Source organism: Chiloscyllium punctatum, chromosome 5 (assembly GCF_047496795.1).
Source record: "Chiloscyllium punctatum isolate Juve2018m chromosome 5, sChiPun1.3, whole genome shotgun sequence".
Classification (NCBI taxonomy): domain Eukaryota; kingdom Metazoa; phylum Chordata; class Chondrichthyes; order Orectolobiformes; family Hemiscylliidae; genus Chiloscyllium; species Chiloscyllium punctatum.
The window spans coordinates 126,110,265-126,134,290 of NC_092743.1; the positions used below are offsets into that span (position 1 = coordinate 126,110,265).

At 41.2% G+C, this 24,026-nt stretch overlaps 1 protein-coding gene across 7 annotated transcripts in view; it reads left to right on the forward strand.

Moving 5' to 3' along the window:
- The window catches only part of LOC140477411 (syntabulin-like), a 111,982-nt gene that overhangs the window by 69,356 nt on the left and 18,600 nt on the right, over window positions 1-24,026 (forward strand). For 6 of the 7 annotated variants that reach the window (XM_072571253.1, XM_072571247.1, XM_072571252.1 and 3 more), the window contains 3 exons: window positions 5,133-5,235; window positions 8,046-8,243; window positions 20,483-20,635. In XM_072571253.1, the coding sequence (XP_072427354.1) occupies window positions 5,133-5,235; window positions 8,046-8,243; window positions 20,483-20,635 (454 nt within the window). The remainder of the gene's footprint in view (window positions 1-5,132; window positions 5,236-8,045; window positions 8,244-20,482; window positions 20,636-24,026) is intronic. The other variant, XM_072571248.1, reaches the window with a different exon arrangement.

Consider the following 24,026-nt stretch of genomic DNA (forward strand, 5'->3'; position numbering starts at 1 on the left):
CCTGCAGACAGGGAAGGTAAGACATTGTGGCTGAGTAGCTTCTGCCTAGTCATTGTTAGAACCATTGTATAATCTTCAGATATGAATCATCATTCAGACAAAAAATATTGGTCGACTCTTGCTTTCAAATCTCAGCCACTAAATTTCCTTGAATGTATTTTGGCAACCTGATACATTAAGGAAAGCAAATCTTAGCAGGACTTATATACTTAATTGTAAAGTCCCAGGGAGTGTTGCTGAACAAATAGACCTTGGAGTGCAGGTTCTTAGCTCCTTGAAAGTGGAGTCGTAGGTAGATAGGATAGTGAGGAAGGCGTTTGGTGTGCTTTCTTTTATTACTCAGAGTATTGCATACAGGAGTTGGGAGGTCATGTTGTGGCTGTACAGGACATTGGTTCGGCCACTGCTGGAATACTGCGTGCAGTTCTGGTCTCCTTTCCTATCTGAAAGATTAGATTACCTTAGATTACTTAGTGTGGAAACAGACCCTTCGGCCCAACAAGCCCACACCGACCCTCTGAAGAGCGACCCTCTGAAGAGCAACCCACCCAGACCCCTTCACCTAACACTACGGGCAATTTAGCATGGGCAATTCACCTAACCTGCACATTTTTGGACTGTGGGAGGAAACCCACACAGATACAGGAAGAATGTGCGAACTCCACACAGACAGTTGCCTGAGGTGGAAATTGAACCCGGGTCTCTGGCGCTGTGGGGCAGCAGTGCTAACAACTGTTCCACCATGCTGCCCATGTGAAACTTGAACGGGTTCAGAAAAGATTTACAAGGATGTTGCCAGGGTTGGAGGATTTGAGCTATAGGGAGAGGCTGAACAGGCTGGGGCTGTTTTCCCTGGAGCGTTGAATCTATTCGCCATGCATAGAGTAGAATGATCCTAATAAAACAAAACTAAAGGTACATATTGTAGCATCTGCTCTGTGATGTCCTAACAAGGGAAATCATTATCATTGGTGCTGTTCGTACCAGGATGTAATGTTCAACCCAAACTGGGCTCATTGAAGTAATTTAGAATGTAGATTAATTTTATTCTGTTTTAGCTGGTTGTGGGTTTCACTGGAAAAAGCCAGTTCTTACAATTCATCGGATAAGAAACTGAATGACAGCTGAGTACTAAGTTGAGGCTAAGTCAGGTTTTCACTAATTGCTGTCTTTGGATTTCAATGTTCTTACACACTGTCTAGAAGTTTTGCTAGTTTCAGATTCTTTATTCCGTATTTTGCAAAAGATTTCACATCACAGCTATTTCTTCTTTAATTGTTGCAGTGGGATTGAAAAATAAACTGCCTTTAGTTTGGACATGTGCAATAAATTTTCATTTGGAAAATTGTTCTGGCATTGGCAGTAGTAGGAGCCAGTGTTGTTTTGGCGACATGTGCTCTGCTTTTTATATTAGTGCTTTCTTCGTTTACGTTCAGAAGTAAAATACAGTAGAATGAAAATCCAAAAATCTAAAAGAACAAAGCAATTCTCAAAATGTGCAGAAGATCTGGCAGCATCTATAAAGAGAGGTTATAGATAACATTTCAGAACTGTGACCCCAAACATCTTGTATTGGGAAACCTGGTGAAGGAGAGAGCTGGCACAGGATTGGAACAAGCAAATTTTCACATGTCTCACAAAAATACGGACATCGATAGGACACCTGCATTTCAGATGAAAGATCACACTATTTAAGTACTCCATTTATCTCTATAGTATATAGTAACTCTATTAGTCACTATAGTAACCCTATTTACCAATAAGTACTTTCTTTTTATTGTCTTGTATCTCAAAATGGCAACGGATTGTGGCGACAGAATACTGTTCATTGTATCTCCCTGATTATATGTGAAAATAAATCATTCCTTCATTCAAATCTGAGATTGCCTGACTCCATCAATCCAATTTGGGAGAACCAGCTCTGAGCCTGTGGACTTTTATTCTGGGGGTTAGGGTTCTCCGTGCCAAATGTTTAAAAAGTGCCTAATTAAAAAGCCTGCCTCAAAGCTGTGGGACTGTGGTTCGCTTATGCTGTCAGTAAAACAAAAGGTAACCTTTAGTCCCTACTCCCTTCTCATTCCCCATGCCTCCTAGACACCCTCATGGCTCACTTAAAACTCATTGGCAATCTGGGCCCCTTCATCCATCCTGTAGCCCCAATGCCACTCATCCCAACTCTCCCACTCATCCCAGGACCCTCCCTAAACCCTGTGATAACCTATACCTTTCACTTTATATCCCCATATCAACTAACTCCATATCCACCATGGGCAGACTTCAGGAGCCATGTTGAGCTGAAATAAAATAAAGTTCTAACTACTTATCAGGTATTTCACTATGATGTTTACTAAAATACCCACATCAATAAAAGCTTGTTTAAAGTATTTAAATCCATTCAAGTATTTAATTTCATACAAGAACAGTCATTTGTATGCAGAGCCTCACATTAAGGAAATAGGGAAATCCCCGGCAGTTACAGACCAGTCAGTCTCACGTCTGTCATCTGCAAGGTGTTAGAAAGGATTCTGAGGGATAGGATTTATGACCATCTGGAAGAGCATGGCTTGATTGAATGCAGTCAACATGGCTTTGTGAGGGGCAGGTTATGCCTCACAAACTCAATAGAGTTCTTAGAGGATGTGACTAGAAAGGTTGATGAGGGTCGAGCTGTGGATGTGGTTTATATGGACTTCAGCAAGGCATTTGATAAGGTTCCCCATGGTAGGCTCATTCAGAAGGTCAGGAGGAATGGGATACAGGGGAACTTAGATATCTGGATACAGAATTGGCTGGCCGACAAAAGGCAGCGTGTGGTAGTAGAAGGAAAATATTCTGCCTGGAAGTCTGTGGTGAGTGGTGTTCCACAGGGCTCTGTCCTTGTCCTTGGGCCTCTACTGTTTGTAATTTTTATTAATGACTTGGATGAAGGGATTGAAGGATAGGTCAGCAAGTTTGCAGATGACACAAAGGTTGGAGGTGTCGTTGACAGTAGAGGGCTGTTGTAGGCTGCAGCGGGACATTGACAGGATGCAGAGATGGGCTGAGAGGTGGCAGATGGAGCTCAACCTGGATAAATGTGAGGTGATGCATTTTGGAAGGTCGAATTTGAAAGCTGAGTACAGAATTAAGGATAGGATTCTTGGCAGTGTGCAGGCACAGAGGGATCTTGGTGTGCAGGTACATAGATCCTTTAAAATGGCCACCCAAGTGGACAGGGTTGTTAAGGAAGCATATGGTGTTTTGGCTTTCATTAACAGGGGGATTAAGTTTAAGAGTCGTGTGATCTTGTCGCAGCTCTATAAAACTTTGGTTAGACCGCACTTGGAATACTGCATCCAGTTCTGGTTGCTCTATTATAGGAAAGATGTGGATGCTATGGAGAGGGTTCAGAGGAGGTTTACCAGGATGCTGCCTGGACTGGAGGGCTTATCTTATGAAAAGAGATTGACTGAGCTCGGACTTTTTTCATTGGAGAAAAGGAGGAGGAGAGGGGACTTAATTGAGGTATACAAGATAATGAGAGGCATAAACAGAGTCGATAGCCAGAGACTATTTCCCAGGGCAGAAATAGCTAACACGAGGGGTCATAGTTTTAAGCTGGTTGGAGGGGATGTCGGAGGCGGGTTCTTTACACAGAGAGTTGTGAGAGCATGGAATGCGTTGCCAGCAGCAGTTGAGGAAGCAAGGTCATTGGGGACATTTAAGAGACTACAGGACATGTATATGGTCACAGAAATTTGAGGGTGCATACATGAGGATCAGTGGTTGGCATAGCATCCTGGGCTGAAGGGCCTGTTCTGTGCTGTACTGTTCTATCATCTATTAAAGATGACTAACTTGCGGCAGTTCATCACAGTGTGAGCTTACAACCCTCCGTCTGTCACCGTGTTGGATTATGGAGCAGTAATGCAGAAGTAGTGCTATAATGATGGCCCTCAACAAACAGCTGTCAAAATTAGAAGCCTTTTTTCATCTATAGGTTGTTTCATTTTCAAAAATGTAACGATAAAGGGATTCAAATTACTTGACAGTTCCGTAGAACCCATACGCTTTCTTCATGCAATCTATTCTTAATAATCCCAAAAGGATGCCTTACGTATCCAAATGCCTACAACGCACGCACCCTTCATCCCGTAAAACCGGTGTGCGTGGGATACAGGTACAGACCTTCCGCATGAAGACCTTCCACATTCAGGCCTCCAGAGCCATTTCTTCCCTTCCAATCCATCTCCATTTGCAACATCCCCACCTTCTGGAAATGTGTAGTCTGGCATATCATAATTAATTCCTCAAAGCATAAACCCGAGGGGCTGCTTTTCATGTCTGGACATGTTCTGGTAAGAGTTCAGGTGGTTGATTCTTAAAGATGTGGGCTTGCTGTACCATACACTTAGTTTTTCTTCTCAAAGGAGCAGCTTTCTGTTTGGCTTGGACCAAACAAAATCTATGATCTAAGTAGAAGAAAACTTTGCTGTGATGGATTTGAGGTAATATGTTTACTCCCTGTTGCAGGAGACAATAAGAAGGTGGGTACTGTTATTGGAAATTAACATCATTAAATCTGATATTCAGCAAATAGAATGGCTGACAGCAACGATCACGTGGAAACAGAGGAGGCACTGCACCAGTGTATGCAAATACACACTGTAGAGGGTATACTTGAGCATGATCCATTTATGTAATTAGAGCTGATCTCCACTAAACAGGATTGATTGTGTCTTACTGCTGACAGTTCATTGTTGGCAACTTAAGCCAAAGCAGCTTTTGCTGAGGGATTTTGAAAAGGTGTAGCCAGTTTTGTTCAGCCACAGAGAATGTCTATAACCGGAAGGTACAGCAGTGTGTACTATTCAATTAACCTTAGGTTGATGTCTAAAAATTTGTTTTCATTTCTGAATTATTTAACAATTGTCAATTTAATTGTGATTTTAGTATGGAGTGCAATGGGAACAGTGTGGACCCACTATGCCTACATGTATACATGTAAGTTCTATCTATTGCATACAGCTGTGCTGGCTCCTGAGATGTCCCCTGATCCAGGGAAACCAGCTGCATAACATGTAATAATAGAAAACAGTGCACTTTTGGTTAACCTGTGATTCTTTTTAATACAATTCTGTTCTTGTGTGCAGGCAGTGAAGCTGACTTTAGTTCCTCCAGTAGCACAGGCAGCATCTCAGCACCTGAAGGTCTTATGTCCAGTACAGGTGGTAAGCGGAGCTCGGCTTCCCGCAGGTAAGCCTTGTTAACTTTGTAAAAGTTACTGAGGGGTTGTCTGGTTCATGCAACACAAGCCTATTGAGGTAAAAAAAGGACATTGAGATCTGCAGCAATCAGAAATATCAAATATCCATTTTCTCAAGGACCTTTATTACAGTGTCAATTTGACCACTGACTAAATGGATGATTTTTTTGGAATTTTACGGAGATGATTGCCTGCAACTTGGTGAAAAATGAAGTCGATGCAGAAGGTGGGGTGACTTGTAATATACCCTCCCTCCCCCCAAAACCCCCATCCTTTTCCCTCACACACATACACAATGTGAACTTTGACTTTGAGAGAATTGAAGGGAGCATTCTCTAAATCTAGCTGTTTGGAGTTGTACCAGAGTTTTGCTTCATTGTTGTGTGGAGCAATGCCCAGCTTCTGCTGTTTTCAAATATTATCAGAGCATTCCAGATGCTTGGTATCCAGGGAGTTACAGGTCAAACCTTCCGCCAAACGAAAAACTAGCTTAATGCAATCGTGTTCATTAACTAAGTAACTTATAAAACTTTAAAGTTTAAACAATGAACCAGTCCCCGGTTGGTTGTATCAAAATTTGTCTGTGTTGGCATATTTTTAAATTCTCAGACTATTTCCTACATGTAAGGTGCAATCAGGGTTGTGATTCCAGGGGCAGAAATTTCAGGCGAGAGGCTGGAGGTTAGCAGTTCCCCATGGTAAACCAACAACAGAGTGCAAGCCTACCTTGTGGCCATAAAGTCAATGGTATTCCTGCCCCTCGTTGGCATGATGCCCACCCTGTGGAACTGCTGGAGCTCCTACTGACCCGATGGACACGGAGCTCCATACGGGGACTGCAGGCAGGCTCTCAAAAGAGTTCCACGGGAACCCTGGGCTAAACTAAGCTTGGGGGCTTTGACTGTGGAGGGTTTGCAATTTTTGGTGTGGTTTGGGGGTTTGATATGAGGGAGTTGGAGGTGGGTTTTGAAGTATATGTGGATCAGTGTATTGTCTTGTCAGGGCTGCCCCCAACAAAGGGCACCTTCCAAAATGAGTACGTGCATCCCTTACCTACCCACCGTTTCAGAACCTTTAAACCGACTGCTCAGGGGATTGACATTATACTGTGGGCTGGGTGTTATTTGACTCAACCACCAGCCTCCCCGTCCATACTGAGCAACGTGGGTAGGCTAGCCAACTGATCTTTTTTTTTAGTTTGGTTCTGTCTTTAGAATGAGATGACTGGTGGTGGTTTGACCTAAGGGTCACCGCACCTCAGGTGATGGATGAAGAGGGCAAGTCCTTTTATGGTCATCTCGGCTGGTGCAGGAATTGAAGCCACACTCTTGGTATCACTGTACATTACAAATCAGCTGTGCAGCCAGCTGAGCTAACCAACCTTTTTTACCAGCCACAGTTTCTTACATACTGTACCTCTTTTCAGTCCTTTATACCTGCAAGACAGGCCTGTTCTGTCTCCAGTAACTACTGCTCCATACAGATGCACCATCCTTCCACTCCAAAGCCAAAACACATCCATAGGAGTGGGAGCATGTAATATCCAGGCTAAGAATCAAAGAAAATTTATTTTCAAAGTTTTTATCATGAGTGACTCATCCATAATGCTGATTTAACACCTGAGTGACAAATTGAAAAAGTTCCTCTCTTGCTTTTTAGAAGAAATTTACTAAATTCACAAACTTACCAAACATGTTAAGATGTTCACAAAAATCTCCAACAGTTTTTGTTAATTTTGTAGTTTCCTTTGCCAGTTTGAAAAATAAATAGTGCACTGATGTATTTTACTGTGTGAAATTTCAGCAGAACCAAAATTGTATACATACATAACTGACATTCTAAATTTTATATATAAAAGACTAAGAATTTTGCATTGAAGTTGCCAGTGAATCCTCACTAACTTAAGAAAGGAATAATCTAATGGCTGAAATTAATATGTTTGGACAAAGCAACATAATAGAATAATATATGGTCATGCCATGGATTGACTATTGTAAACATTAAAAAGCAAGCACATACTTTTCAAATACCCTTTAATTCCTCCACATTCCATGGATGACTAATCAAATATACAAGTGTGCATTGGTCATCAATTGTTACATTGTCTTATGCGTTTTAGGACCCTCATCATAAGTTGCCTGTAAGTAGATGTTATACTGAATATTTACTCAATGACATTATGAACGTGTATTCCAGCGACAATGTAAATGTAGGCTATGGGCAACATTTACCAATCAGTCACTGAAACATTGCTGTCAGGAATGCCTATCATTCGTTAAATTGCAAATGTTAGAAAATACAACTGATCTCTCAGTGCCTGTAAAGAAAAAAGATTAATGATTTGGATGTGATCCTTGACCAGAATACTACAAAGGGCTGGATTTTAATCAACTCAGTAGTCCAATAATAGAATGGAGGCATATTGTATAATCATCTCCTTAACTTTTGTCAACAGAATATGGTCACCTGGTTTTGACCTTCATAAAATAATTGCTCTCTGAGCTACACAAAGGTGTTATTGAACTAACTATGACGCTTAATGAAAGAGTATTATATGGCATTGTATGTATTCTGCTGTTTGTTTTGTTGTAAAACTTGCCCTTAATAGCTCTTGTCACTTTTCCTTTAATGATTGTTCTGTGTGTATTGATTATAAAGCAATATCAAGTTTCTCTTGAGGTCATAGATTTATTTCCAGTGTTGGAAAAGTTGCTGATTGAGATTGCATACTTTGTGTTATGTAATACGAATTTAATCTATACTTTATTGATGTAAGAATAACTTGTTCTCAAATTGTCAGCCGTGGTGTTCATGGGAGAGGTAATGCATCGAGTGGCCTCAAACAGTCGGGGAGCCCAACTGTAGCACGTGAGAAAGATCCAGTCTCAGCAGTGTATAGAAATACAGCGAACATTCGCGATACCTATGGAGCTTCATCTCGCAGCAGTAGCAGTAACTCTGGTTCATATAAAGGCAGTGACAGCAGTCCAACTATCAGGTATACCAACGAATGCTGGTAGGAGTTACTTATTATTTTGCTGGTCAGAAGTACTTGGCATCTGTATATCTTATGCACAAATTCTGATTAAGTGTTCAAGTTTGAATATTTGGCTTAGACAAAAGTCTTGACTAATCAATTTACAATTTTAATGCACATCTTTCTTCAGTAGTGTACAGTCAATATTCTAAAGAATAAAGTGTGATTCTATTAACTGTTTTGATTATTTCATTGCTTATTATGACAAAGAAACTGTGTAAGGAGATATTCCTTTTGTTTGCTGAATGTGGAAACCAAAGTAAAACAGTTTTCAGTGGATTGTTTAACAGAGACCTGCAAGTGTAATTACATCTCTAAAGATGGTAAGATACATTTGAGAAGACTAGTTGATAAAAAGCATGTAGAATGCTTTGGAAAATGGGCACATTTGGATTTGTTAGATATTAAAATGTTAAAAATCTGAATCTTGAACCCAAAAACCGCCTTCTGGTGTTAAGAGTTGGAATAAAGACTGAGTTCCCACAAGATGTTATAATAATTGAAATATTATGGTGAAACTGCATTCCTTTATGTTTAAGAATTATTTTAAATTTAACCCTGGCTGGTCTCTGGAAGTCCAACGACTGAAGGAAGGCAAAGATGGCTTTATCCAGTTGGTAATTCTCTATTCTCTTACTTTCAGGATTCAGTTTACCTCTTCACCTACTGCTTGTGATTGAAGGCCCTACCCTCTAAACAATTCCACTCATTTCTGGTTTCTCATCTCTCTCTGATGCTTTTAATCTCTGTTTAACATATCCAAACCATTGCTTAACTCTTTTGATAAACCTTCCCCCAAGCGATTCTCCAGCTTAATTGATAGTAATTTAATTGGCAAAAGTAACAGAAGCGTGATGAGGACGGAGTTACTATGATCTGGCACTTATTGATTGAAAAGATTTGGAAGCAGGTTCAGTCATCAGTTTTGAAGAGAATTGGTTTCTGTGAGTAGGATGTTAGGACTAATTGGGTAACTCTTCTAAAGAGTTGGCACTGGATAGGCTAACTGGCCAATGTTGGAGCTAATTTGTTCAATGATTCTGTGTGACATATATAGCTAACCAACAACAACTGCAAATAACTAGGCACAAAACATTTGAGAGGAACATTCTCTTAGCTAATTGTGTAAATATTAGGTTGTAAGTGATTTGCAATGAGTTTGTCCATAAATGGCAAAATTAATACTTAAGCAATGGAATGATAAAATGCTTGAAAATCATTTTTCCCTTCACTTTATATAGTCGAAAATATAGTGGAAGTCTAACTTGATTGCTTAGGAAAACTACATGCTCAGCAACTACATTGAAGCTGTGTGCTATTGAAGAATGATGACATTGCATATTTTCTCTTATTCCCATGTTGTACAATTGTTTTCTCTTCTCTTGGCTAGGGATTTCTCATAGAGTCATAGAGGTTCACAGCTAGAAACGGGCTCTTCGGCCCAATTTGTCCATGCTGCCCAGTTTTCACAATTAACCTCGTCCCGTCGCCTGTGTTTGGTCCATATCTCTCCATCCTATTCCATCCATGTACCAGTCCAAATGTTTCTTAAATGGCAAAATTGTACTCTCCTTCACCACTATCTACAGCCCATTCCTTTCATCTTGTTGCAGCTGTATAAGATGCTGGCAAGGTCACATTGAGTGCTGTGAGCAGTTCTGGTCGTCCAACTACAGAAAGGTGTCCTGCCTTGGTTTAACCTGCCAAAATGCAACACCTTGCATTTATCTAAATTAAATTCTATCCGCCATTCCTCAGCCCACTGGTCCAGTCAATCAAGATCTCCCTGTATTTCCAGATAACCTCCTTCACTGTCCACCATACTACCTTCCTAGTGTCACCTGCAAGCTTATAAATCAACTAGAGTTCTTCTATTTGCAATCCTCTAGAGTGGAATTTCTATTACTTCACATGTTTTACTGGGATTTCTAGTCTGAGACCAACCATGAATACGACAAATACCCGTCTCTTCCTATTGGTCCACAAATCTGAATAAAGTCAGAAAATAAATGTGGGGCGCTCAGTGGCTCAGTTGTTAGCACTGCTGACTCACAGCGCCAGAGACCCGGGTTCAGTTCCCGCCTTGGGCAACTGTCTGTGTGGAGTTTGCGCATTCTCCCCGTGTCTGTGTGGGTTTCCTCCCACAGTCCAAAGATGTGCAGGTCAGGTGATTGGCCATGCTATATAGCCCATAGTGTTAGGTGCATTAGTCAGAGGGAAATGGGTCTGGGTGGGTTACTCTTCAGAGGGTCGGTGTGGACTTGTTGGGCCGAAGGGCCTGTTTCCATACTGTAAGGGAATCTAATCTAAACTACATGTTGCTGAGTTAATGAGCCTAAATATAAACCCAAAAGTGTCACTGGAAATTTCTGAGATGCCGCTTACACAGTCAAAACAATCAGAATGAGATACTACCCTTTTGACCTTTGCTTATTGCTTAGGAGTTTTATCATGTGAGTTTCCCATAGTTCCAAATCATTTTATAACAGAACCATGTGTTTACCTGGATCATAACAATTAGCATGCTCATTTTCTGAAATAGTCACTGTTCTGCAAACACTCCTTTGAGTACACAAGCTGAGAACAATTAGCAATCCGAGAAATGCTGATTTAAAAATCACACCAAAACCAGGGGGTGAATTTCCAGCTGCATTCTTCCAATTTTCCACTGCAACGTTGGCAGAAGAGCAACAGAGTTCTCAGAAATGTAAAAACTGTTCATGCTAAGAAAGTAAGTTTCCGTGGCACTTGCACTGCAGTCACTATGTATGAGCAGGGAAATTCCCATACAAAATGATGCCCTACTGTTTCGACAAGTGTCATTCTGAGCTTAACCAGATCACCGGCAGGCAGATGAATCAAGGAGAGGACCAATCACAGAAGGACTGGCAATAGTGGCCTAGAATATTGTTTTGGAACCTTGAGAAGCATTCTTTTTGCATGCATGTATAAGACAAAAATGAATCGGCTTAATGGTGTAGGCTATCGGGTTAGAAGGTGAAGATGTAGAAAATCATCTATTGAAGTACTTAACTGCAGTGTCATGATAACATTTAATGTGTGCATATAATTTACCCAAAGGCAATCAAATTCACTCTACTGTATTGTTTGTGCAGCATAAAGTTTATCCTTGTCATCAGAAAATTTAGTTGTCATTCCTTCAATCCCTTTATCAAAATCATTTATATAAATTGTAAAGAGTTGAGGCTCCAACACTGACCCCTGTGATGTCCTGCCAGGCTGAAAAAGATCTGCCTGTTCTTACACTCTGTTTCCTATTAGCAAGCCAATCTTGTATCCATGCCAATACACCATGAGCTTTTATTTTCCATGATGTTTTTTGATGTGGCATACTATCAAATGTCTTGTCAAAAGCTAGAGCCTCAAAGGTTCAGTGCAGACCATTCCCCACTTTTGCCAGTTTTGAGACAAGTGCCCTGTGAACCAGAACCCACTTCTCCCACACCAGTCTTTGAGGCACATATTCATTTCATGAACCGAACATGCGCTCTGCCACTTAGTAATCCAAAGGTTATTCCTTTTGAGATTCTGCTCTTCAGTTTGATGCAGAGTTTCTCTTATTGTATAAGCGCATCTTCTGCCTAAGTCATTTGGAAGATGTGGAGTTGCCTGTGTTGGACTGGGGTGGACAGTGTTTAAAAATCACACAAGACCAGGTTATAGTCCAACAGGTTTATTTGGAAGCACTAGCTTTCAGAGTGCTGCTTCTTCTTCAGGTGGTTGTGGAGGATACAACCATAAGAGACAGAACTTCTAGCAAAAGATTACAGTATCATGCAACTGAAATGATAACATTAGGAAGATGGATCATGACAATTGAATGCTCTCCTTCCCATTCCAAGTTCCTGTCCAGAAATGGCCCTAAGCTTGACACTGGGCAAGGAACAGTGCCATCTGAACTCCCTCTCTTTGCTGCAGAGAACAGTGCCCCCTATAACTACTAATTCCTTTTTTTTTGTTGACTCCCCCTATACCACTGTGTCCTCCTATATGACTGTACCATGGTCAGACATCTCATTGCAGCCTGCACTCTCAACCAAATCAGAGAGCTTGAAACCTGTTGGACAGTTGCAAAGGCTGAGGGTCCTGAACTTATTTTTCTCTGGATCCCATTCCCTGCCTCACTCACAGTCACAGCCTCCTTTCCCTGACCGCTGTGGTTTAATATTAAAGTATAGTTACAGCAGCACAGTGAATAAGAGCTGTATTTAGAGAAAAGTAGAAATAGCAAGGAAAGATCTAAATTAGGATGGTAGTGCTATGCAAGCCTGCATTTTGCAATAAGTCCACTTCTTATACTGTGGTTATCATCAAAATTAATAGGAAAGTATTGAAGCCATTTTTCTATGGTCCCTGTGCCAGCTCTTTGGGAAAAATCTCCAGTTAGCCCCACCTCCTCCTCTTTCCAAGTAGCCTCGAATTGGGCTTAAATGTCAAAATTATTACAATTTAAAAATATGTACTAAAAAATTCAGTATCAATGTGTTTTTTCATTACATAGTCAAATCAATTATTGGTTAGATACCAAATGTGCACCTGTAAAATTGAATAAATAATTTTACCTAAGACCGTCAATAGATTGCAGTTTAACTTTACATCATATCTAGAGGAAAAAAAAAGTAAAACAATATGAATAATGTGTGTAAGGAAAGAATGAGTTCTATTGTAGATGAGACACTGATCTTCACCTCCTGGAATTAGTGTTCGAATCTATCCTGAACTAAGAAGATGGTATTTAATTTGTTTGTAAAAGAGGCTGTGAACTGAGTTTACAAATTTTCAATACAGTTTTCAATTGGTAAAGGGCTAGAACACAAACCTGCCCTTAATTGACATTATTTGATCTTCTCAATTAGACTTAAAGTGGGGAGTTCAAGAAAAAACATAATTGCAGAAATTATTTTCTCAAGATGATACAGTATATTGTTAATTGTGCAACTATGCCATTGGACATAGTGGTGCTGTGGTAGTGTACCTACCTCTGGGCCAGAAGACCTGTGTTTAAATCCAATCTGCCGGAGACGTGTAACAGATGTCTGATTGAGGTTCATAAACAATATCTATAACTGTGCTGTGCCATGGATAACTTGGTAAACCTGACCCGAAGAGTAACCCAGAAAATAGGTTATGCATTTTCAAGCATGTGTAAACTCTTACTCTGATAAAATATATATATTTATTAATGAACTCCAAGAATCAGGTAATGGTGTTTGATTGAAGGTTTAAAGGAGCAAGGATATTTAATGAACTAAAACAAGTAAAAATTATGAACACATTTACAGATATGGGGAAAAAAATAAAAATTAGAACTGTTGCAGTAAAAACTAAACACTAAAACATTAATGAATTATTATTGTAGGTTGTGGTGTAGAATTTTGCGGATGTGTAAGTCTGATTTGACACTCTGGATTCAAAATTGTATTACAGGCTACAAATTATTCATAACTAATGGCCTCAGGCATATTTTTGTCGGTGAACAAATTATGGGCCGTGCTATGAAAACAGCCGAATTCATGTGTGGAAGGAGTAGTTTAATTGATTTATTATGAATCTTTTTGGGCAAACCTTGGTGTTTGTTACCAATTACTGCTTTCACTACAGCTGACTTTAATTACTTCAATAAACAAAAGGAACCATGTTCCCTTCCCTACACACTTGACAAAATGTCAGCCAAATCCTGACTCCATTCAGTTGAATTGGCAATGGCTCACCTTTCCTCTGATGTCTGTTTTCAATCCTGTGATAGCCCCACAGTGTTATATATGTAGAACAAAGTGTTGAAATCACATGGTTTACTGTGAACAATTCCATGGCAACTACCTGTTGATTTTTGTTTTTCGGATTGTCCTAGATTTAATTTTCATTGCAGCAGCTGCACAACAGATGTCTGTGCTTTACTTCTAATTTATTCTGGGTCTATTTTCTCTCCATTACTGTTATTGATCTTTTCTTTCAGCTGAGAAGGCAGAAAACATTATACTATGACAAGAAAGCCATAATACCAATAATTTTAACATTTCTTATGCTTCTGAAGGACTTGTGTGGATTTGTACCAAAAAATGGATTGTGCTAAATTGCTGACACCAGAAGAGAGTCTTATTTTGTCACTCGTTTTGTGCTGCACAACTCTTAGAAGTGCATATTTGCAATTCGGTCATATTCAAGTATTAAAATAGTTGAAGTATGTGATGCATGCTTGTATCTAATAATGTACTCTCTCATTTTGTGGGGTGATAATTGCAGTATTGAAAGAACACGATGCATCATGCGAATGCCAGGGAGTAGACCCAAGAATGGCTTTATACATGGACAAGATTTTGATTACAGTTAGGAACTTACAGATTTCATTACTTCTCTGTTATAGTCCAACAGAAGGCCAGTAGTTATAATGATGAAGAGATCGAAATTTTGGAGGTCACATAATAACTTTGTTTGGTTTAACTAAGAGAGAAAACCTGTCCTTATGTTCTGAAGGTTTCTGTTAAAAGATGCTGCGAATGTTATTTGTATAAACGTTACTTGAAGTAGTGTACTATATTGGTGAATAATGGCTCTGTTCTATCTGACTTTCATCTTGGGAAAAAAAAAATCCCGAAAAGACTGCTTTTGAAGTAATCATAGTAGCTGCACTCAGACACGCAAATGTCACATTCTGGAGTGCTTCTCTTCCTCTTTCCTATTTTTAAACATTGTGTCAAACACAACCAGCTACTCTTAACCCAAAAAACTGAAAACCTCTACATGCTGCAGTAAGATCAGCAGCAGATATGAAACCATTGGTACACAGTTATTACTGAATCATGCAATTTGCAACAGTGTAGATTGTCATCTGAGGCAGGCAGAGTTGATAAACTGCTATCTTACAGAACTCCTCTGTGTATTCCTTTTGTAGATAAGTTTCCTTATTGTGATTTGGTGTAAATCTGAATTATAATTTCTTTCTATTCCTACTATTAAGAATGAATTGAGATTTTTCCAATTCCGTTTAAGAAAAATTGAGCAATGAAAGAATGGCTCATTCCCCAACACTTTATTTTTCATTCTACTATCACCCAGTTGTACTGACCAGCTGTCCACTGTTTACAATTGTTATGAAGAGAGCAAAGAGAGAGTTTAGAATGAATTTCCCTCTGTGGAATATTATGTAGTATGGAGTGTTTTGCCTTAGTTAGACGTTAAGGTATATTTCATTGATGGATGGATAATGAATTACCATGAGACTGTTGCTAACTGTTGTTTAAGACACATCTGGTTCACTAGTGTCCTTTAGGGAAGGAAAGATGCCATTCTTATGAGGTCTGGACTACATGCGACTCCAGACCCACAGTAATATGGTTCACTCAGTTGCCCTTTGGGTTGGGCAATAAATGCTGAAACTTGATCAGAAATTGCTAGAAAGACTGAGCAGGTCAGGCAGCATCTGTGCAGAGAAAGCAGAGTTAATGTTTTGAGTCCAGTGACCCTTCTAGAGAACTCAGAATAGTAAAGTGGATGGCATGGTGGGTCAGTGGTTAGCACTGCTGCCTCACAGCACTAGGGTCCCAGGTTTGGTTCCAGCCTCGAGCAACTGTCTGTACGGAGTTTGCACATTCTCCCTGTGTCTGCATGGGTTTCCTCCCACAGTCCAAAGATGTGCAGGGCAGGTGAATTGGCCATGCTAAATTGCCCATAGTACTGGGTGTATTTGTCAGAGGGAAATCGGTCTGGGAGGGTTACTCTTCGGAGAGTTGGTGTGGACTAGTTGGGCCGAAGGGCCTGTTTCACACTGTAGGGAATCTAATCATCTAATCTAAATGCTGACCTAGCCAATAATGTCCATATCCGATGAATAAAGAAAGAAAAAGAATCAAAGATAATGTAAAGGCTGCAGCAAAGTGAATTAAATTTGCACTTGCAAAGTGTTAGCATTACATGATGGCTGAATAGTCACATCTGGAGCTATAAAATGTTTGCAAACTTGTGACTATTATGGTATTCTTGAAATTTAAAAAAATAGCCCCAATAACATTTTAGTGACTACTAGGAAATTGTGTCCCAGAATTCATTCAATAGAAACCACCTTCCTCCATCAATATATGGATCATTCTTTGTGACAGCCCTACTTTATTTTTTAATGAAAGTGAAATCATTTGAGACTTTAAAAACCATTAATGCAGAGATTGAATGTCTGCTGTAAGGGCTTGTGCTCAGTCTTGTGGATGTTTAGGTTGAGTTAAGTATTCACAAAGCCTACCTTTTCCTGTCCCATCATTGACAAGTCCTTGAGTTCTGCTGGGCCACAATGATGTACTGAGCAAAACTGTGTGCATTGCTGAAAAGCAAAAATGGCTCTCATTGGTAGAGAGCCTTGAGCATAGGAAAAGATCATAAGATGCTTCACAGGAGCATAATAAGACAAAAAAAATGACACCAAGCTGTAAGGGAAGGTATTCACGCAGTTTAGCCAACTATATATAGCTAGTCAACAGCTATGTATTAAAAAGGATCTTGAATAAGTGCGAAAGGTTGCAAGATAGAGAGCTTTTAAGGAGGGAATTTCTAAGATTGTAACCTGGACAGCTAAAGTAATGATTGTCAGTGGTGGGAAAGAGAGGGCGTGCTAAAGATCAGAATTGGATAAATGCAAAGTTCTTCGAGGAATGGGCTATCATGAATTTTGAACGTGAAAATTTTAAAGTTGAGCCCTTGTAGACAGTATTTCAATGTGTAAGTAAGAATAAAATGCAGTTGTTACAGCGAATGTGGCACAGGAATTCTAGAGTAAATGTTATTGTGCTCATGTGGTGGGAACTTTACACAAAAGCATGGGGTTTACCTGAAGACAGCCAAGTCCAATGGGCTGCATTTCACCACACCAAAGCATGTGGGTTGGAAACAGGTTGGGTTAAAATTTTTAAAATCTCAAAAGCAATTGTATCATTCCTTCGACCTGCACACTCCCAGGTTTAATTAGACCGTCCATGAGACAGGCTGGTAATTTAAATATGTCAAGTGTGGTGCTGGAAAAACACAGCAGGTATTTTATCCCCACCAACGTCCATATACATCGCATCATCCTAAAAACACAGCAACTGAGGAGCAGCATAATCGACATTTCGGGCAAAAGCTCTTTGTCAGGAATGAGGCTGCGAGCCGAGGGGTGGTGAGGTAAATGAAACTGGGTTGGGCTGGGGGGAGGTAACTGAGAGTGCGATAGGTGGATGGCGGTGGGGATGAAGGTGATAGGTCGGAGAGGAGGGTGGAGCACATAGGTGGGAAGCAAGATGGGCAGGTCATGAGGGTGGTGCCAGGTTGGAAGTTGGAATTGTGATAAGGTGGGAGGGAGAGGAAATGAGGAAACTGGTAAAATCCACATTGATGCCATGGGGTTGGAGGGTCCCGAGGTGCAAGATAAAACGCTCTTCCTCCAGTTATCGGGTGGTTAAGGAGTGGCGATGGAAGAGGTCCAAGGCCTGTGTGTTCTTGGTGGAGTGAGAGGGGAAATTGAAGATATCGGCCACGGGGCGGTGGGGTTGGTTTTTGCAGAGGAGACTGCATCCGGAGTAATGGATGCAGTAGATGACGTGTAGAAGTGCAGGTAAAGCACTGATGGATGTGGAAGGTTCCTTTTGGGGCCTTAGACAGAGGTGGGGGTGGGGGGGGGGGGGAGGTGTGGGCGCAGGATTTGCAATTCCTGCAGTGGCAGGAGAAGGTTGGGTTGGTGGTGGGCCTGGACTTGACAAGGAGGGAATGGTCTTTACGGAAAGAGATAGGGATGGGGAGGGACATATATCTCTGGGGTGGGGTCCTTTTGTAGGTGGCGAAAATTGTGAAGGATGATGCGATGTATGTGGACGTTGGTGGGGATAAAGGTGAATCCCAGGAGGGATGGGATTCGAGGGTAGATGTGCGGGATGTGGATGAGATGCATGGAGGGCATCATCAACCACATGGGAGGGGAAATTACGGTCTTTAAAGAAGGCGGCCTGGTCTACACCACCTCCCATCCTGCTCCTGTAAAAACATTATCCCTTATTCCCAATTCCTCCGAATCTGCTGCATCGGCTCTCAGGAGGACCAGTTCCGCCACAGAACACACTAGATGACCTCCTTCTTTAAAGACGGCAATTTCACTCCCACGGGGTTGATGATGGCCTTCAGTGCATCTCATCCACTTTCCGCATCTCCATCCTCAAACCCCACCCCTCCAACCGCAACAAGGACAGAACGCCCCCCACCCTCCCCACAACCCCCCCCCCCCCCCCCCGGTCCTCACCTTCCACCCCACCAACCTCTGTATACATCGTATCATCTTCCACCAGTTCTGCCAACAGACCCCACCAGCAGAGAGATATTTCTCTCCCCACCCCATCCACTTTCCGTAAAGACTATTCCCTCCTCGACACCCCTCTCACCAACCCACCGTCCTCTCTCGGCACTTTCCCCTGCCACCACAGGAATTGCAAAACCTGTGAACCCCCCCCCCCCCCCACCACTCGCAACCTTTATCCAACTAAGGCCCCAAAGGACCTTCCACATCCATCAGAGCTTTACCTGCACTTCCACACATCATTTACTGTATCCATTGCTCACGATGTGGTCTCCTCTACATTGGGAGACAGGATGTCTACTTGCAGAGTGCTTCAGAGAATATCTCCGGGACACCCGCACCAACCAACCCCACCACCTCGTGGCCAAACACTTCAACTCTCCTTCCTACTCCGCCAAGCACATGCAGGTCCTGGGCTGTCGCCATCACCACTCCCTAACCACCCGACGCCTGGAGGAAGAGCACCTCATTTTCTGCCTCACGACCCTCCAATCACCTGGCATCAGTGTGAATTTCACCAGTTTCCTCATTTCCCCTCTCTCCTCCGCCCCCAACCATATCCTGTTCCAACCTTCCAACTTGGCACTGCCCTCATAACCTGTCCATCTTCCTTCCCACCTATTCACTCCACCCTCCTCTCTGACCTATCACCATTACCCCCACCTCCATCCACCTATTGCACACAGTTACCTTCACACTTATCTCTTCCCCAACCCCACCTCCCAATTTATTCCAGATGAATTCTCCTGCTCCTTGGATGTAACCTGACCTACTGTGCTTTTCCAGCACCACACTCTCAACATTAATCTCTAACATATTTAAATATCACACCAAGACTGACGAGCTCTGTCTTAACCTGCTCAGTGGGTTAAATTCTGACCAGTTCACTTTCTCAGGCCAGGGAAAGGCCATCAGCTAAAGTGATCTGAAGTCATTAGATGCCTTTATGTTACAGCTTGTGGTTGGAAAATAGGATCTCATTACCCCATTTGGCCCGGATGCAAAGGCCTTCTGGTCTGGAATCAGACCCTGAAATGTCCCTTCTTCCATCCTTTTGCTTCGAGGCTTTGGATCGGATCTACATGGCCCTGTGACTTGTCGTATATTTCTCATTCAAAATTTATCCCGTCCTTAAAATGTAATCTATACTGGAGCCAGAGAATAGTTGGCATGGGATCCAGATGAGCAATTAGCTTATGTAGATCTATCAATGAAGTATCATGTGAGCTCAATCTTTTTATGTTGCTTAAGTAGAATAGATCAGTTTTGTTAACTATGTAGTTACAATAGAAACCTGTGGCTTGTGAACAGAACTGTTTTTTATCATTCTGCACATGTAACCAACATAGCAACTTTTTCTCTCTTTCCTCTTTTCACTGACTTTTCAGAGAGAATTACTAAAAATAAATAACATAAGTAGATTCAATTTCTGGGTGAATAAAACAGTGGAAAGGATGGTTTGCCTGTCGTACTTATATCTTTGAAGACTGCTCACAACATTCGGTTCAGACAAGAAACTGAACTCAACCATTTGAGCAAGATGAATGAACATATGTAGTCCAAATGACAGGATTGGGGAACTGTTCTGAGTTACTGGTTTCTCTTAACTCAGATGTCTTACAGTAAGCTTCAAATGTTACCTGTAGAATCTGCCATAATATCATTGGGAACAGCTTAAAGTATTCAACTCATTTTTATAGAAAAAGATAGAAAATAAGGTATATATTGAATTCTTCACAACCATTATTGTTTTTATTTAGTTCATTAAAAGTGAGATTTCCTTTTTTGAATCCTTCAATTGTTTTGTTCACCTGGACTTCAATAACTCACTCTCTTCTTTCCTTTTACTGTCATTATCTGCATTTTCCAGGCGGTCTGGTAAATACACTTCTTGCAGTGATAATCATGGCATTACGCCCCCAAATCCGGAGCAGTACTTGACTCCACTGCAACAAAAGGAGGTTACCATTAGACATCTGAGGACAAAACTAAAGGATTCTGAAAGCAGCCTTCAAGAGAGGTGGTAATTATTTTAATTCTAACAACTAATAAGTTGTTTACATTCAACTTAGATTTTGGTGTCAAACTTGCCTAACCTTTCCTGAATGAAAACCTGTGGTGAGCTGATAAGGCATCACATCTGAGAGATGTTGGGAAACATGGCAGGGGATCCCATTGAATTCATATCATCATTTTTCTTTAGTTATCAGATTTGCATATTACAGTCAATGGTGAGAAAACTGAAATTAAATTCAAAATTACAGATTGATCTTGATTTTAAAAAGGTACATAAGGTGGACTATCAGAGTTGGCAAAGCAACCCACACTAAACAGGTTGTGTGCAGCTGTTTAAAGTGTTCACTGTGAAAACTAAAAATTACTGCGTCAGATTGACTTGAGAGTTTGGGGTCACTTTCTTTTTGTATCATTGCTACCTTTGTGCTTTATCTGTTTTTAGATATACTCATCATTACCCCCTTCTCTAAATCTATCTCATTCAACCTTCAGGCCAGGTAATATGCGCACAAACTTGAGTATGTGGAATAATTTATTTCTGTAAATGTGCCATTGCAGGTCTGGAGGTTCATAGAGATATGAGAACAACAGGCATTTGTATTTTTTTTAAAGACCTCTTTCTACTCTCCATTCCCCATCTCCAAATTGTAGGAATTATTTATCTTGCCACTGACACTAGAACACAAGGTTATGTGCTAGGTCTTAAGTTTGTATAGAAATAAATGTATTTTCTTGAATAATTCATGTGACATGCCTATTAGGTAGGTATCCACACGCACGCACTCACTCATTCACTCACTTAGGACACCTTCACTTCTATTACACTTTTTCCACCAATTGTTCCTGCTCTCAATTGAATTGATTCATGGCCAAGTTTATGTCAGAGTAGACAAGCAGGAGGCTGGAAGAACACAGCAAGCCAGACAGCATCAAGAGGTGGAGAAGCCAACATCTTGGGTATAACCCTTCCTCCTTCAGATGCTGCCAGGCTTGCTGTGTTCTTCCAGCCTCCTGCTTGTCTACTTTGGATTCTAGTGTCTGCGTTTTTTTTTGTCTGTAACTTAATATATTGTCAGAAATATGAGGCAACCTTTGTGAAAAGAAGAGTGATACTGAACATTGAGTGTGTTTTTGGGACAGGGATTAAGGATTTACTCAATTCTTGCAGAAGTGAGTCTGGGAATACACCAAGCAAGAGAAGGCTCACAATGCTGATTCTTCACCTCGGAGGTAGAATTGTAAAATACTGCAGTCACAACTTGAGAATAGAAATCAGTGGCTGCAGAATTGTAAGCAAATGTCAAATTTATTGCCCATTTTCTTACAGTCTACCAAAATAAGGGGGTGTTAATAGTTACTGCACACATTCATTGGCATCGGTATTTGCTCCAACAAACACTGAAGGTTATTATCTAGATTCATTTCTGGTAATTAATATTTCTTTTCCTGTCTTTCTTCCTTCCTTCTATCTGGTTTTTTAATCTTAAGTAGGTCAGTATTCTCACTTTCATCACTCCCTCTAGGTCTATATTTTTAGTTACTGATTACACCTGCTTCCTCCTCCTGTCACTAACTTTAGTCTAAGTTCCAGCAGCTTGAATCCTCTCTCTGATTCTTTGCCTTTCCTCTCTTTCATCTCTTTTTCTGAAGGCACGCTACTACATGTACTTTTTCCTTTATCTGAGGTCCCCATGTCAAGTATTTCTGAAGCTAAGTACCCACTGTATACTCTGTCTCCTGAATCCAAGATCCTACTTTCTGCAATTTATTTTTTGTAAATCAAATTGTGGTTGTTCCCCTCTTTCTCTCCTGTGTTGTAACTCCTACTCCTGCTTTCCTTCCCAGTCTAAATTTGAACTCCCACTGGTTTCTCCCTGTCTATTAGTACTTCTCGCTTCCTGTGTCTCTTTCTTCCAAGCCCCTGCTGTTTCTTGAACCCAAAAACCAAATTCCTGCGCTTCCACTTACTTTACTCTCTTGTAAAGTAATTTGCTTCTTCCTCTGTCCGCATCTTATGCGTGTCTGCTTCCTATTGGTCTGCTGTCAAAGTTCCAACACTTGCTGCTACCTGTCATAATTCACAATCGTCTGTCTTCTCTTTGCCTTCTGCTTGAGTGCTTCTTGATTTTGACCCCAGTGAGTCTGATTCTTAACTTAGAAAAATGTTAACGTAGATTAAATTATCTATTTTTGAAAACGGTAGTAGAATACATTTATCATGAATTTACAAGTCTTCCCTCGACTTGAATGTTTTGCTTACTCAAAGTAATTCTAAATGCAACGTCTTGCGAATTCTCCTCAAGGAGGTCATGGCTTTGCGGTCATATCACTGAGCTAGTAATCCAAGCTAATGTTGCGGTACACAGATTTGAATCAGAATCAAACATTTGAATTCAATGAGATCTGAAATTAAAAGCTAACTTAATAGCAACCATGTAACCACCTTGGATTGTCATTAAAACCTATTGGGCCTGTTGATGTCCTTGAGGGAAAGAAATCTACTGCCCTTACGTGGTCTGGCCTAAGTGTGACTCCAGCCCCACAACAATGTGGTTGACTCTAAGCTGCCCTCTGAAATGACCAAGCAAGCCAGTGTTGGATTAAACTGTTCGAGCCTAAAGGAAGACGATTGGTTGGGAGTGATGTGCTTGTGCCAACATTGGGAGACCTTTCCCCCACACACTTTGACCCCCAGCATCTGCAGTCCTCACTTTCTCCTCGAAGATTTTAACCTACTGCGAATCCTCTTGCAAAGATGCCTTCCTTGAAGAAGCTCTCTTTCTCCCTCTACGAGGATTTCAGTGAGTCCCTCTCTCACTGCACACCCCAGGTCATCTCCTCTGCCCAGAGGCTCTTCAGCCACATTCTCAAACAGACTCGCTACCACAGCCACATCTCCTTCCTCAGCACCTGCCTACGGAACCGACTGACCCCACACGGACTCTGGTCTACGTTCAGACCAACAAAATTTGGACCCAACCAGGACAACCAGTACCCACAACAAATCCGAAGCCTCCTGCAACAGACCTCCCTCCGATCCTCCGCTCCACACTTGCAGCCATGCGCCGCCACCTACATTCCCTACAATTAGACCTACCCCAGCTCAGGACAACACTCTCACAGACTTGTAAAGGACCTCTACTATTCTTCATCCACAGAAGAATCCATACACTAAACAAACAGTTCTTCCTAGCATTCCTGAAGAAGGGCTCGTGCCCGAAATGTCGATTCTCCTGCTCCTTGGATGCTGCCTGACCTGCGCTTTTCCAGCAACACATTTTCAAAATGAGTAGCACCCTGGTATTGTCAGTAATGTTTCATTCCATGTGACCCAAACACCACCACCACCTTCCCTGGATATGATCACTTGTATCAAACCACCAGAGGTGGGAGTGCAG